Source organism: Takifugu rubripes, chromosome 2, assembly GCF_901000725.2.
Source record: "Takifugu rubripes chromosome 2, fTakRub1.2, whole genome shotgun sequence".
NCBI lineage: Eukaryota > Metazoa > Chordata > Actinopteri > Tetraodontiformes > Tetraodontidae > Takifugu > Takifugu rubripes.
The window spans coordinates 5,139,950-5,153,818 of NC_042286.1; the positions used below are offsets into that span (position 1 = coordinate 5,139,950).

Sequence of the window (13,869 nt, forward strand, 5' to 3'; positions counted from 1 at the left end):
AACTCTGCTGCTTTATCAATCCTGGCAGACTTTGAAATTTATATTAGATTTTCATTACCTTCCTAAATTGCTTTGTTTCACATCTGGCAGAACGCGGATCCAGATCAAATCTGAAATATACATAACAGCAAAAATGTCCTTTGTTTGCCAAGTGCCTTTACTTGATTTTTAAATCAATACAGTGTTTTTTTTTTAACTTGCAAAAGCAACATTATTTATATATTTACACTTAGGTTTTTTTGTTAATCGACACAATTTTGTGTTTGATTCCACTTTTATGCAGCGACATCTTAAAGGCGAACGATTCCTTTAAATCTTGTTTGTCGAGAAATATATTTAAATTGAACGTAGACGCACACTTTACAGAGCGCGAGCGCAGGGGGGCGTGTCAGCTGTCAGTGGTCACATGACCCGGAAAATGTGGGACTTAATTCCTGTGTTGGACTGCTCCCAGCTGCTGAAGCTCTGCCCTTCGCAGTGCAAACTCCTCATCTGTCCCATCACGACCTCCGGGGCCTGGGTGGACTCTGCTCGGCGCACCATGTCAGGTAAGAGTCGGCGGTGCTCCGGGAGGCCCCCCCGACACCGAAACACGGCCACTTCCGAATGGACCGAACGGTGCTGCGCGAATTATTCTGCAAAATATATCGCGAATTTAATCAGGGTTGCACGAAACATCACAATATGAAGACAATAAGAGTTTATTTCTGTACAGTTTTTGCGATGCAAGCGACAGGTTACATGTGCCTTTTGAGACCGCTGCAGTGGATTGGACCGCTGTAAAGTTTGCTGTCAAATAAAAGAGCACATCCGGTTATAGTTGTCAAACTTAACCTGCATTTTATTCAGTCAGAAATTGAAACTAAAATGCGTACTTGGCTTTGTGAGTAAACTAACGCCGGTACCGACGTCATTTTCATGCAGTGCAATAAAAACAGATGCAAACAGTCATTCAAAAGTGCTACAGAAATCAGAAATAGACCATGAAAAGTCGTGTTTCCTTCTGCCAAAACACACAATTTTTACTCTGCATCAACAATCTGTGCTACCAAAGAGGCATCATGTGGCTCACACCCTTTTTATTTTAATCTTGTGAAAGAGTTCCAGATAACTTCCAGATAACTTCACACAAACAATGACCTGTTGCAACAGACACTTCTAAGTTGATGAAATGGACGAATGAAAAAGCCCATTGGCAAGTCCACCTTTGTGTGTGTTTTGAGAACTCTCTCTGCTCCAGTACACCTGAGTAAGACGGTTGGTGATGAACATTTGTTTCAGGTGTGCAAGGCGTGACGTGAGGTTTTACAGTTGCATGTTGGAAAAAATGTGTGTTGTATCACAAACTCAGTGGATTTTTCTTTAAACAGAGATTGTGGAAAATGTGAAATTTCTTTGATATTCCTTTGATCCAGCTGTGGGATGATTGCCAGATGTGCTAAACTCCTCATTTCGGCCAAGGCGTCGTGTCTTCAGTTGACACAAATTTTTGTCCATGACGATGTCATAAGGAAACTGGCAAATGGTTATCCGTTCGTCTCGCTTACTTCATATCATCTTGTGAAATATTTTTGAATGTAAGGGACTTAAAAGAAATGAATGTGTGTGTTTGCAATATTGATCACAGCTTAATGTTTTGGCAAAGTAGCTCAAAATTTTATATTAATTCAATCAATAAAGTGTACTGAAAAAAGATTAAGTAACAGATCAAATGCCAGAATTTCTGTTTGGTGAGTTTTTACTAGTTGTACCAAAAATAAATAAATTATGAAATTACATAATAAAGTATAACAGTACATCAACAGTTGTTGTAGGAGTGTTTCATAAAGGAAAGTGGCTAAATTAATTGATTTAGTTGCAGCCGGAGTGCCCAAATTTAAACGTCTGTTTTTTTTACATTTAAACCAAAAGCACTTTTATTTTTTTAAAGGAAACTGTTGACTTCCTGAATTAATTTGAGGCAAATGTAACTTGATGGACTTACTGTCAGTGCCTACGTGAGCTTCAGAGGGTGGCCTTCCCTCCCTCTAAAAAAAAAAAAAAGCCACCATAAATGGTCATCTGTTTAAAAGTTTGAATCGTGTGATGGTAAAGTTCACTTACTGAACCAAAAAACAGTAAATTAACATGAAAATACTCAAAGGAAAGACTGTTTTTGTTCCTGTCTGTTTTACTCCCATACAAAAATAGACTCCAAACAGAATTCTTGTTATTCAAACTGCTTATCGCTTTAATTCATATTTAAAACCCTCATACCATCATGCCCATGCTGAATAGGAACCCATATAGGTCACACCCGTATGCTTCCTGTTCGGCCTCGCAAGTGGCACAGTGGTTATCGCCTTAACCTTAACTTACTAGTTCCCTGAAACTCCACCGATCGCGTTTCCCGGAAACCCCCCTCGTCCCTCTCCTCAGGATGCACGTTGAACTCGGACCAATGCTATCCTCTGGCTGGAAGCCCAATTTTGCTCAAGCGGCAACAAAAACGCCCGCTGCCGTTGCTAATTCATGCATGAAACTGACTCATTATCACACCGATGCCGACACAGTGGGCCCACAGAGGGCCTGAGTGTAGCTGCGGTGGGGCGGAATTTAGGCTCTGGTTAATCTCAAGCCCCGCTCTTTGCTGTCAGTCTTGGTGTAGCAAGTTTTTATCAGCCCCTTAGGAACGTTATGCTAAAAGGTAAAACTGTGGATAGCTGTGGAGTCAGTCTAGTCAAAGGAGCGTTAATGTTGCCAGGGCGCTCCCGCTGATTGGGAGATGCAAACGATGCGGCTGATGAATGTGTGTGTCCATGCAGACGAGGCTTTTGTGACGTTGGCCACAAACGACAGCTACGCCAAGGGAGCTTTGGTTCTGGGCCAGTCGTTACGAAACCACAACACCACCAGGAACCTGGTTGCGCTGGTGGGGCCTCATGTTGCGGAACCATGCAGGTAATTTCACCTCTGCCTTTGTGTAACGCAGTAAAGACTCGACACAGTGACGAAAGCCTGTTGTGCGCCGCAGGGATGCGCTGCAGAGCGTCTTTGACGAGGTGCGCCTGGTGGATGTTATGGACTCGGGCGATACGGCTCATCTGTCCCTGATGAAGCGCCCGGACCTGGGGGTGACGCTGACCAAGCTGCACTGCTGGTCTCTGACGCACTACAGCAAGTGTGTGTTCATGGACGCAGACACCATGGTGAGAAGATACGGAGCAGAGGCGCTTGTGCAACACGTCAGAGAGCCAAAACTTTACTGACTGAACAGTGACGTTTGCTTGAAAATGTCCAGGTTCTATCAAACGTCGACGAGCTCTTTGAGCGGGAGGAGCTGTCGGCAGCACCAGACCCAGGTTGGCCCGACTGCTTCAACTCGGGGGTGTTTGTCTTCAGACCGTCTAACGAAACGTACGAGAAGCTGCTGCAGTTCTGCAGTGAAAATGGCAGCTTTGACGGTGAGACTGGTGGCTTATTTATGAAGAAAAGAAGAGAAGCGGGTTTTGAAATGCCACATATTAAGAGGGGCAGATGCACCCTTGTATGCTTGTTTGCACAGCTGCATATTATGAAGAAGAAAAAAAAAAATATATATCAGTAAGTCCAGTTCTTTCCAGTGAGCCTCCGCTCAGTGGAGCAGCACCTCCTGACTCTTCAATGAGAGTCAGAGGCGACGCCTTAGATTAGTTTGCGTTTCTTCTCAACATCTTTGCTGAGGGAAAGTTAACAGAAGGAGGACTTTGTGCTAGACTTCGCAGTAGAGAGTAAAGTTTATTAAGCCGTCTTTATTTGTAAAATAAAGTGAAATATTTGACAGGGTAGTATCCGATGGACTCCAGTCGTGGTCTGACTGTAAGCTACACTCGTTATATCTGTTTTTTTTTTTTTACAGAGCATTGTCCTCTCACGCTGTCGTCGACATGCTACAGTTTCTATTTATACTCCTCAGACAGTTGGAACACACGTGTGTGCGGTTCAGTTCGCCTGCGTTAGTGTCTGCACCTCTGCAGAAGCAGAGCAGGAATGATGCGTTCAAGTGTTGTTGGAAATTAAACCGATCTGTGTCCACAGGTGGAGATCAGGGTGTCCTCAACAGTTTCTTCAACACCTGGGCAACCACGGATATTTCCAAACACCTCCCCTTCATCTACAACCTCAGCACCGTCTCCATTTACTCGTATCTACCAGCCTTCAAACAGTCAGTACACACATGCACGTTTCAGTAACTCCATACAGCAGGGACAGGCGGCTCCAGTCCTCAAGGGCTGGATTCAACCCGGGTTTTGTGTCCTACCAGGTAGAAAATACTTTCGCTTAGAGGAGTGGAACCTCAGGTGAATGCGCTGTCCACCTGTAGGATAGAAAACCTGGTTAGAATCTGACCCTGGAGGACTGGAGCTGCCCGTCCCTGCTGTGGAGCAACTCGTTTGTTCTGCGTGTGACTGGTTGTGGTTGAGGAAAGCACCAGTTACGTGTTTGGGTTTCTAAAAGAAATCAGACATTGCCAAAGGAAAAGGAACAGGGCAGAATCATTCTGGGTTTTAGAGAATTCCAGCAGGAGCTGAGATATGGGAAATATTGTTCATTTAAATCATCGGCTATAACAGCAAATGACAAACAACAGAGCATTTATTTGCATTTTTGAAAATGACCGACGCGTGTGCACACATTCCAGGACACCAGGACATTCCAGTTGTCACGCCGAACATTTAGTGAAACCATCTTTGGGATATTGGGCCGTTGCTGAGCGGTGACGGCATCGCAACGAAAAACAGATGGAGGCTGGCGTCCATTCCTTTTGGGTGACGTGTGTCTTCAGCCACCTCTTGTGTTCCCAGGTACGGCCGTGACGCCAAGGTGGTGCACTTCCTGGGCAAGGTGAAGCCGTGGAACCTGGCCTACGACGCTCAGAGGGGTGAGGTGAAAGGTCACTCCCCGTCTCCCGACGTGTACCAGCTGCACCCGGACTACCTGCTCATGTGGTGGCGGCTCTACTCCAAACACGTGCTGCCGTTGCTGCAGCGGGCGTACGGGGACGCCCCTTTCGACAGTGGCTTCATTGAGGAGAGCGAGGAGGCAAGTCGCGATCTCGCCGCCGCGCGATTTAAAGCGTCTGTAAAGTGCCGCAAGTTAAAGGGTTTTGTCAAACGTCTCTGCAGCTCTGAAGGAAAAACACCGTCTGCTTTTGGTTGGACAATAACAGGAAAACGGTTGATCCGTTCCACGTTCTTTGGGACCAGTCTGGGGCCAAAAATGTTAGTTGCTGCCGGCATTTCCAGGCGGCTCTCTTGAGTGGCGACTGGGTAAAGAGTCTGTACTGGGCACATCTGCATCAGGCATCTGTTGGGCGGCTTCGAGGATGGGAGGAAGCTGCTAATCGCTGTTGTAACTGTGAGGCAATCAAATGGTTGCTAAATTGCTTAAAATTGTGTAGCATGACGTCAGGTTGAACGGACCCTGTTGCCATGGCATTTCAGCCTGTAGGCCAAGTGGGGTTTGCTGCAGATTTTGCTGAAATGGCTGGAGGACCAACGCAAATGAGGGGTTCTGTGGAGCAGTCGGTCCTTCCCGTTCTTCGTCTCTGCGGGCATGCTGGTCTCCTCCCACCCTCTGAAAACGTGCACGTTCCCCGACTGGAGACTGTTCCTGTGCAGCATGAACACAGGGATCACAAATAAATTCTTGCTAACTTCACCCTGACTCTCTGCAACTCCTGCAGAACATACGCCTCCTATAGAACGTTCACCCTGTAGAACTGTTCTCACTTTTCTGCTGCCAGTGTGAATAATGTCTTATCCGTACTTCGGACAGTGCCGACGGAGAGTGTTCAGTAGGGCTGACTTGGAGAAACCCAGACCTTATAAAGTGCTCTTCCTGTCCCATATTCATTCTCTCACTCACTCACTCACTCTGTCACGCAGGATAAGCTTCACCAGGACCCGGTGGAGCAGCCCGCACCCGCCACGGCTCCTCCGCCTCCTCAGATCTCCTCCGAGGAGAGGAAACAGCTCTGGGAAGCGGGCCAGATGGACTACATGGGTGAAGACTCATTCGACAACATCGAGCGCAAGCTCGACTCCTTCTTGAAGTAGCGGGGGAGCGTGACGGGACAGAGAGAGCACCGGAGGAGGCTCCGCGGTGGGGAAAATGAAACTCGGCCCATCACTGTGCTTGATTAGCAGGCGACGGGATGAAGGCCTCTGCGAGCGTCGCTCGGAGACAGAATCCACCTTTAACACCACTCCCACACTCTTGTTCTTTATCTTGCGCATCAGCAAAAGGTGCTTATTTGCTTTCAGGTGGTGGCTTGGATGAAATGCTCAGTAACATGTGCACTTTTATTTTTTCTTGTTCCAAACATTTTATAGTTTAATTCACATTAATGGGGAGCAATAAAACGAGTCTAACATTGGTGGAAAGATGGACCACAAAAAAAAAAACCTCTGGCCAAGCAGACCTGCTCTGAAACTTAATTTCGATACATGACTTGATGATTTTCTTCCCCATCTCCGCAGTGCTGCTAACGCCTGACGCTACGCTGCTTCATGTTGCAGTTGTTAACATATGCCTGATGCTTTAATACGGTCAGTAGTCCATGCAACATGGACCCCATCCAGTGCTAAAACCTTCTCCTCCAACGCCAAAAAGAAAGCAAATAAGCTCCCACGTCGCCTTTCCGAGGATCGGACACCGATTCAGTCTTCCTACCCTCCTGAAATATCAGATGACTTAAACTGCTGGAAATGTTGTAGAGGGAAGGAGTTTAAGTGTTGGACTGTTACCAGCTTCTTTCCTGTAGTACCACTGTGAAGCACATATGCAACCCCCCCAGCTCAGATCGTCAGTGTTCACCTCACCTGAGTGTACCTGTGCCTCGACACTCACCAGCTTCCTGTGATCTTGTGACCTGTGCTGCTTTATCAACGTACCGGCCCTGCTGTGTTGTTTGCATGGCGCCGAGCCACGGTGATTAATTCTGTGTATTGGTTGAGTTACAGTAAAGTGTTACATATGCCCCCCCCCCTCCCAGACCAGCACAGGCGTCCTGGCGCCGTTTCCTCCCTGCAGTGTTGCCAACTGCCTTATTACAAAACTTGATTACTGTAACAGCCACGAGTAGCAGAAGTTGAGCTGCGATCCTTCCTGGCGGTGGTGCCACTTTTACTTCACTCCGTCTGTGTGCCCATTAACTCCCAACGCCCGCGCCACTCACTCCATTAAGCGCACTCCCGACAGGAGGCCGCTGAGGTTACCAGATGCGTTTCAGCGTAGTGACGTCAGCCGGCTGGATCCTTCACATGCATGAGTGTGGAAACATAACTGTTGTGATTAGTGTGTTGCAGCCTGTCCTGTTCTCCAGCCGTTAACTGTACAACCCTGGTGAAGCATTATTAAAGAACTCATGGAAAGAAAGAGTTCACCTTCTCCCAAGTTTGTGTTGACTCCAATGAGGCCGACTGATTATAGCTGCTTCTGCCATTGTATCATCATGAATATTAAGGCTAAAGTGGCCTTTGAATTCCTATGCCAACACGCACACACATGCACGGACACACAAACAAATATCCTCAGAGTTGGTCAGAACGGAATGACTGATCTGTTTAATTCAACTTTGTTGGTTTGTATCGTATAACCACAATTGCATAAATGCATCATAATCAGGGCTGATAAGCAGATCAGGCTTTTCACTTCGGAGCAGCCTGGCATTGATTCAGTGTTTAAGGGCCACACAATAAGCTGGTTTAAAAAATTACATAAAGATAAACTATATGTGTGTGCTTTAAGGGCCCTTTTAATATACAGTGAAGTCTCCATTGTCAACATTTACAGCTCCAATAGTTCTTTGATCTCCTCAATCCGGGATGTTTTCCGATCGCCGCCTGTGGAGCCGAATGCTTTCTCCATCAGGTCTTGCTTCTTCCTCTGGATCTCCACCATCCTCTCCTCCACCGAATGTTTGACAATGAACTGCAGGACAAAAAAAAAACATTTCTACTTTGTGCGATGCTATGAACCTGCACAGATGATGGTTTCAACGCTTTGCTGACCTTGGTGACAGTAACTTTCCTCGTTTGTCCCAGGCGGTGGCAGCGGTCAATGCACTGTTCCTCTGTAGCAGGATTCCAAGCCTAAAACAAAGGTTGGAGACTTAGGAGACCGGCTTCATCTCCAGTAAAATGAAACCGATACTACTGTAGTCCAAACCTACAGGATCCATGAGGAAGACATGGGAGGCAGCGGTGAGGTTAAGCCCCACCCCTCCAGCTTTGAGTGACAGAAGCATGATGGTGGGACTGTCTTCTGTGGAGCTCTGGAACTCCCGAATGACTTCAGTCCTCCTTTTTTGATTGATGGAGCCATCCAAGCGCACAAAACTGAAACCGTGCTCTCTGGGGAAGAGGGAGGATATTGGTGCTAACCGCTGCCTGGCTCTTTTTGGCTCTAAAGCGGCAGAAGGTTCACCAGACTAACCTCAGTGGCCTCTCCAGGATAGTGAGGAAGCGCGTGAACTGCGAGACGACCAAACATTTGATGCTGCCATCTTCACACCGCAGTCTAAGCAGATTTCCCATTAGCGCTTGGACCTAAAAAGACCCAAATTATAAGGGTGTCAAATGGTAAAGAAGCGAGTGTTGACTTAATCAGCCTCTAAAACCTTTGAGCTTGTCCGCCATTTTCCTGAGTTGATGCTCTTCTCTTCCTCCATCTCCTCAGGTGGAAACTCCACCAGTTCATTGGTCTTGATCTCACCCCTGCAGAGAGGACAACGTGCGCTTTCCTAAACACAGACACACAATATGGGAAACAGTTTTCTTTGTGCAACATTTGCCTCCGCGCTGCATGTGCAGTACCTGCTCAGTGCTGATGACCTGAGTGATGCACGGTCGGCAGTAGACGTGGGCGCAATGTGTGATGACTGGCAGCCTGATTGACTCCAGGCACACCGAGCACTCCTCGTCAGAGCCGCTGGCCAACACCACCCGCAGCTTTTCGATCAAATGCTCCCGCATCTCTGCGGGTGTTGCTGAAGCGCCTAAATATGTGGTGTGGAAAATATTGAACAAAAACCCAAGTTGCAGTGACACAGCACAAATTGAGGGACCCTGAGGGTGGGAAAAATATCACCGAGGTCTGTAGAGGGTTTAGCCAACAGATCCGGGTGGCAGCAATGCTGTCGGAGCTTCATCAGGATGACCAAAATGTCGGCATAATTTCGTAAAATGGTCCCCTCTGCAACGTATCTGCACACAGGACCACCAGCAGTGATGTGTGGGGCAACAGTCTAACACTTTATGTTTCACTGACACAAACTCATGATCTAAAAGCTACCTCCTGATGGTGTTTCTCCCCTCAGTGCGGGCCAGCTCGTACTCCTCCCGCTCCGATCGGCTCAATTCAACCTGCTCCACACAGACGGTCTTCTCAGGCAGGAACACCAGGGGGCGCCCGTTCACTTTACTGCTCTTGGTGCGCCGCAGCGTGATGCATTTGACCAGGGTTTGAAGGTTCCTGGATAAACAGATTTAATGTCTTTAAATAGCCCCAAAACCCCAACCTTCCCAAAAAAAAAAAAAAAAAGTGAGTTTCAATATTGGGGTTTAGAGTATTTAAGTGGCATAGTTAAGATAAAGTCTAGTTGTAAGATAGCAAAGAGGTGACAAACACCTTTACTTTTTCAAGCAGCTGAGAACTTCAGGAGAAAGGACCTAATTTTTTTTTTTTTTTTACTCCAATAAATCCTAAACTGCCAGAAATCTGAATTATTACTGGGGTGCAACAAAATGTGTCTGGCTGCTCACTGCAGACCGGCCCGGTCTCCTTGGGTAACGGGCCGCTGGATCACTCTGTTCCACCACTCCCTCACGTCAAATGGTTTCAGGCGCAGGAAGGCCAGCAGCATCCACAGGTCTTTCACACTATTCTGGATAGGGGTGCCTAAAAAGATGTTAAAAACAGAATTGACACTATTAGACTTTGCAAAACCTCCCATTGTGTGCGCTGAGGTTCTAATGTACCAGATAAAATCCAGCGGCGCTGAGCATTTAACTGAAGTACAGCTTTACTCATCTGTGCGTTGGGATTCCTTATGATGTGTCCTTCATCCAAAACTACCCTTAACCACTTAATCCCATGCAAGGGACTCTTGTTCTGAAATTAAATGTAATTATTATTTAAAAACAGGAGGGTTGAGGGATAAGAAAGCTATACATACCCTCCTAACATGACTGGCTACTATGTCTTATTTAATGACCTTAAGTAACCAGCAAATCTGCCTCTACACTCACCCCAAAGTCAGCAGAGAGAACATTGTAGGTGGTGATCACCACATCCTGAGAGGACAAAAACCTCTGGCTCCTGTTGCGCTCTGAGCCGTAATACAGATACACCCTGAGCTTCACATCAGCGCGCACATGCTGCTCAAACTGGTCCTGCACATGAGAAAAAATAAAAACTCTGAATATTTCCCTTTAGTTCATGCATGAAAGTTTAGTGTTAGGTTATTTGCAACCCCTTACACCATCTTCAGTCTAGCCTTTTTGTTGTATTTTTTCTGTTTTTTTACAGTGTGTGAATGACACTGTGATGAGCTGCAACCTTTTCTGTGTCTCCTGCTGTGCACTACTCTTCTTACCATCCAGTTGCTGAGCACTGAGAGCGGGGTAATGATGAGAGTCGCTCTGGGTAAGTCCTCAGCAGGTTCAACGCCTGCAGATTCAAAAAAGGCACATAAACATCTTATTTATTGTTATGAGAAAAATCAACAAGTCAGGGTGTGACAGAGGTAAACATACTGCACGTTGCCTTCTTGGTCGTTTTCTTCTTCTTTGACATGGAGCCCCCCAGTGCTGCAGCAAAGTCCAGGTCCTCCTCCAATACTGGGGCTTCTCCACCGAAAAATATATATACGATAAGGGAATTATTGTCCGTGTTGGCTAATTCATTAAAAGCTTTATTAATGTATCTACTCGTATAAAGAAGAGAATGATGGATTTTACCTTTACTGGGCTTTCGTTTCATTGTGCTCTTCTTTTCTTTGTTTGAACCTCCAAAGAAGGGAGCAAGTGAATTTCAACCACAAGACCAACTGAAGACATTAACTTAAGTGAAAGAATAGATTTAACCACCCTATGATATAAATATAGGAATTATGTTGATGCTTACTTCTATTTGAATCGTCCACAATCTCCACCACATCTGTAGAATCATCAAGGGTCAAATCCACCTGAGGACTAACCAGCAAAGGAATTTATCATGATTAAAAACTTGACTGTGAAAACACTATCCCTCCTTATCAAGAAACAGATAGTGAAGATGCTCTTTTTTTCTACTTTATAGGCAAGCACAAGTGATAAAAATGGCCCAAACACAACAGACAGCGTGATGATTTAATCACAGGCACTTACACACTTGAACCTGTTGCTGCTTCTGTCGCTGTTGCTGACGGGGTCTGGGGTTTCGCTTTGGCCTTTATAGATGAAGACTTGTCCTCCTGCACACATGCACATAAAACACTTGGATAAGCACAATTTTATTAGAGGGCAATGGGAAACAGTGAACTGTTGGGCTTCACTTACACACGTCTCCACAGGTAAAGGGTTTCCACCATGAAAGTTGGTGAGTATGAGCGCTATAGTGGTCAGAGTCTTTCCCTGGTGAAGAAGTCATATTTGCATTCAAGAAAATCTGATAGGCAACAGCTGAGCACTTCTTCATGACTCACCAACCCCATGTCATCCGCCAGTATTCCCCCGCAAACACTCTCTGGCATTTCTTTGGCAGAGAAACACGTGAGGCGGTTGTAGTAGAGCTCGCCTTTCTTCTCCCAGAAGGGTGGCAGAGTGCATTTGTTTTCCCGAGCACACATCCATGATAATGCCTGCTTCTGGTGGGGCAGGAGAGGAGTGCCCACCGCCTGTGGACAGAAAGGAGGCCTCACCACACGTGACCAGCAGCCTGCCACCGCCACCATATTTTATACAGTGGAAAATGTACCTCAGCTGCTTCTTGCTCTCCATCTTTGCTCTCCATCAAGTTTTCAAAAAGGTTGTCAAATGCATTTTTCAGCTAGAAAAGGAGGAAATATTGCAGGTCTAACAGAAGCGATGAACACCGAGAGGACTGTTTTATTTTAACATTGGGTTTCATCTTTTATATGAAAACAAATCAACAGGACAGCATTAAGCTGAATAAGAGTAGCAATGACAGCTGTTTCAAGGCCAGGCTGTATTATTGAATATTAGACAGATAAGTTACCTCCTCTGCAGTCAGCTGAACAGTCAGGCCTTTTTTATACATCTGTGACCCAGAACCTTTGCTGTAATACTGGTTTGAGTTTGGATTTGTACCTGAAATTCAACAGAGGAGAAAAGTCATGCAAAGCACAAAGTACAGGCCTAAAACTTTAAAAAAAAAAGAAAGGTGAATGTAATGAACGCAGTGGACGAGAGGCCATTTATACCCATTGCTCCACCTTCTCCAGGATTCAGTCTGAATCCACGTCGTGCCAGCTTCTCCATCACGGCAAATTTATTCTCTTCTTTGCCCCAGAAGGACAGCATTACTGGCATGTTGTAGGCGTTGTTTGTGCCCGAATGGACCACCCTGACAGCACGATGACACGCAAACATAAAATCTTTCTCTCTATCTCAAACACAGCTGTTTAGTTGTTGCAATGTCATAAACACAAAATAAGTTTTACTCACCCCTCTACTTTTGCTAGATTTACATCCATGACGTCAGCCATAGCGGCTGCCAGCTCCCGCTTGATGTGACCCACTTGGTTGCCGTATATGTTAGTGACCATCACTGCATTGGGGTCATAAGGATTTTGGGGCTCTCGCACTAAACCCACCATCTCCCCACGATTCACCTGTGAAAATACAGCAATTCCTGTGCCCAGATGCATCTGCATTTCATGGCAAAGTGAGAAGGCAAATGCCTGACTCTGACCACCCCCGTGTAGTATCTAAGGCCAACCACGGTGCCCCTCAAATGGCCAAAGAGCACGCTGCCCTCAGCATCCGGTTCTTCGGCAGCTGCAGCTCGGATGGCCTGGGAGAGAGTTTCACTGTTGGTGTCATACCGGTCTGCAAAAAGGTCCTCCTCACTCGCCCAACCGAACCTCCACCAGCGTGAAAACATGTCACCTATAACACACGAACAAACATCCACACACACAATGAATGATAATACAGTGACGCATTTAAGACATAAACAGTGACAAAAAGGTGTTACTTGTGTAACATTTCCACAGAGCACTGTAAACATAACCACTGAGGCTATATTAAAGAGCTCATTTATTGATCACACATCACTAATCACAAGTAATGCAGTCTAGTATTGACATTTTACCTTAAATCTACTCTTTCTAAGCGCTAAACACGTCAATACAACAAAATGCCATTTATCTGAATGTTGAGCGTTCATACTTTCGTTTCTATGGCGACAAATCGTCTTTAAATTTGTCCCACCGTTTCCCAGTTCCGACTAAGACACAAGCAGTCCACCAAGTGACCCACAAACCAACTTTGAACGCCACAGCAACGCGCAGAATACAGTCGTCAAATATTTTTTTTTAAATGCATAAATATGTTAATGATAATGAAATGCTTAACAATTTGCCCGCCAAGACTGAAATGTAGGTCATAAAAAGTTTGACTTCTCAGACTTTACACACACTTCTTCTTTCAGATTTAACATCTCGAAATAATTTTAGATTTCACTTACCTTATTTTATAATTTTGAAAAAAATCACTTAAGTAATAATGATTACAACCTACCACTGTGTAAAAAAATCAAGCTAATAACACGTCGCCACCAAGTTCCGGTTATTTTCCGGCTTGTTCTTCAACGTGTTTCCGCTTCCGCCGTACAGGCTCCTCC

At 45.7% G+C, this 13,869-nt stretch overlaps 2 protein-coding genes across 4 annotated transcripts; one reads left to right on the forward strand and one right to left on the reverse strand.

Moving 5' to 3' along the window:
* The first annotated feature begins 325 nt into the window (after window positions 1-325).
* On the forward strand, window positions 326-7,398 carry LOC101067151 (glycogenin-1-like). Its single transcript, XM_011615427.2, has 7 exons — window positions 326-548; window positions 2,805-2,940; window positions 3,014-3,188; window positions 3,281-3,443; window positions 4,057-4,183; window positions 4,824-5,061; window positions 5,907-7,398. Exons 1-7 carry the CDS (start codon window positions 407-409, stop codon window positions 6,075-6,077), a joined length of 1,152 nt encoding a protein of 383 aa, XP_011613729.2. The 5' UTR covers window positions 326-406; the 3' UTR covers window positions 6,078-7,398.
* A 163-nt stretch (window positions 7,399-7,561) lies between these two features.
* Window positions 7,562-13,823, reverse strand: hltf (helicase-like transcription factor). Of its 3 annotated transcripts, none has more exons than XM_003962407.3 (24): window positions 13,714-13,823; window positions 12,937-13,133; window positions 12,690-12,856; window positions 12,446-12,588; window positions 12,241-12,332; window positions 11,980-12,051; window positions 11,708-11,899; window positions 11,562-11,636; window positions 11,391-11,476; window positions 11,149-11,216; window positions 10,983-11,030; window positions 10,779-10,868; window positions 10,619-10,692; window positions 10,272-10,415; window positions 10,002-10,134; window positions 9,786-9,921; window positions 9,316-9,495; window positions 9,112-9,227; window positions 8,838-9,019; window positions 8,642-8,764; window positions 8,458-8,570; window positions 8,195-8,375; window positions 8,034-8,114; window positions 7,562-7,953 (listed from the first exon to the last, which is right to left on the reverse strand). In XM_003962407.3, the coding sequence occupies exons 2-24, from the start codon at window positions 13,126-13,128 to the stop codon at window positions 7,810-7,812; spliced, it is 2,832 nt and encodes a 943-aa protein (XP_003962456.1). In that variant the 5' UTR covers window positions 13,129-13,133; window positions 13,714-13,823; the 3' UTR covers window positions 7,562-7,809. The 3 variants fall into 3 exon arrangements, with proteins under 3 accessions (XP_003962456.1, XP_029687021.1, XP_011613743.1); XM_029831161.1 differs by having other exon boundaries at window positions 10,779-10,871; XM_011615441.2 differs by lacking the exon at window positions 13,714-13,823 and having other exon boundaries at window positions 10,779-10,871; window positions 13,070-13,133.
* Between the last annotated feature and the right edge of the window lie 46 nt (window positions 13,824-13,869).

Bases quoted from the DNA above. Each gene is read 5' to 3' on its own strand.
- hltf (XM_029831161.1), bottom strand. From the start codon at position 13,128: ATGTTTTCACGCTGGTGGAGGTTCGGTTGGGCGAGTGAGGAGGACCTT. The intron at 12,857-12,936 runs GTCAGAGTCAGG...GTATTTTCACAG, and splicing joins TTAGATACTACACGGGGGTG to GTGAATCGTGGGGAGATGGT. The intron at 12,333-12,445 runs GTATAAATGGCC...GTTGAATTTCAG, and splicing joins TGGAGAAGGTGGAGCAATGG to GTACAAATCCAAACTCAAAC.
- LOC101067151 (XM_011615427.2), top strand. From the start codon at position 407: ATGACCCGGAAAATGTGGGACTTAATTCCTGTGTTGGACTGCTCCCAG. The intron at 549-2,804 runs GTAAGAGTCGGC...GTGTCCATGCAG, and splicing joins TGCTCGGCGCACCATGTCAG to ACGAGGCTTTTGTGACGTTG. The intron at 4,184-4,823 runs GTCAGTACACAC...TTGTGTTCCCAG, and splicing joins TATCTACCAGCCTTCAAACA to GTACGGCCGTGACGCCAAGG.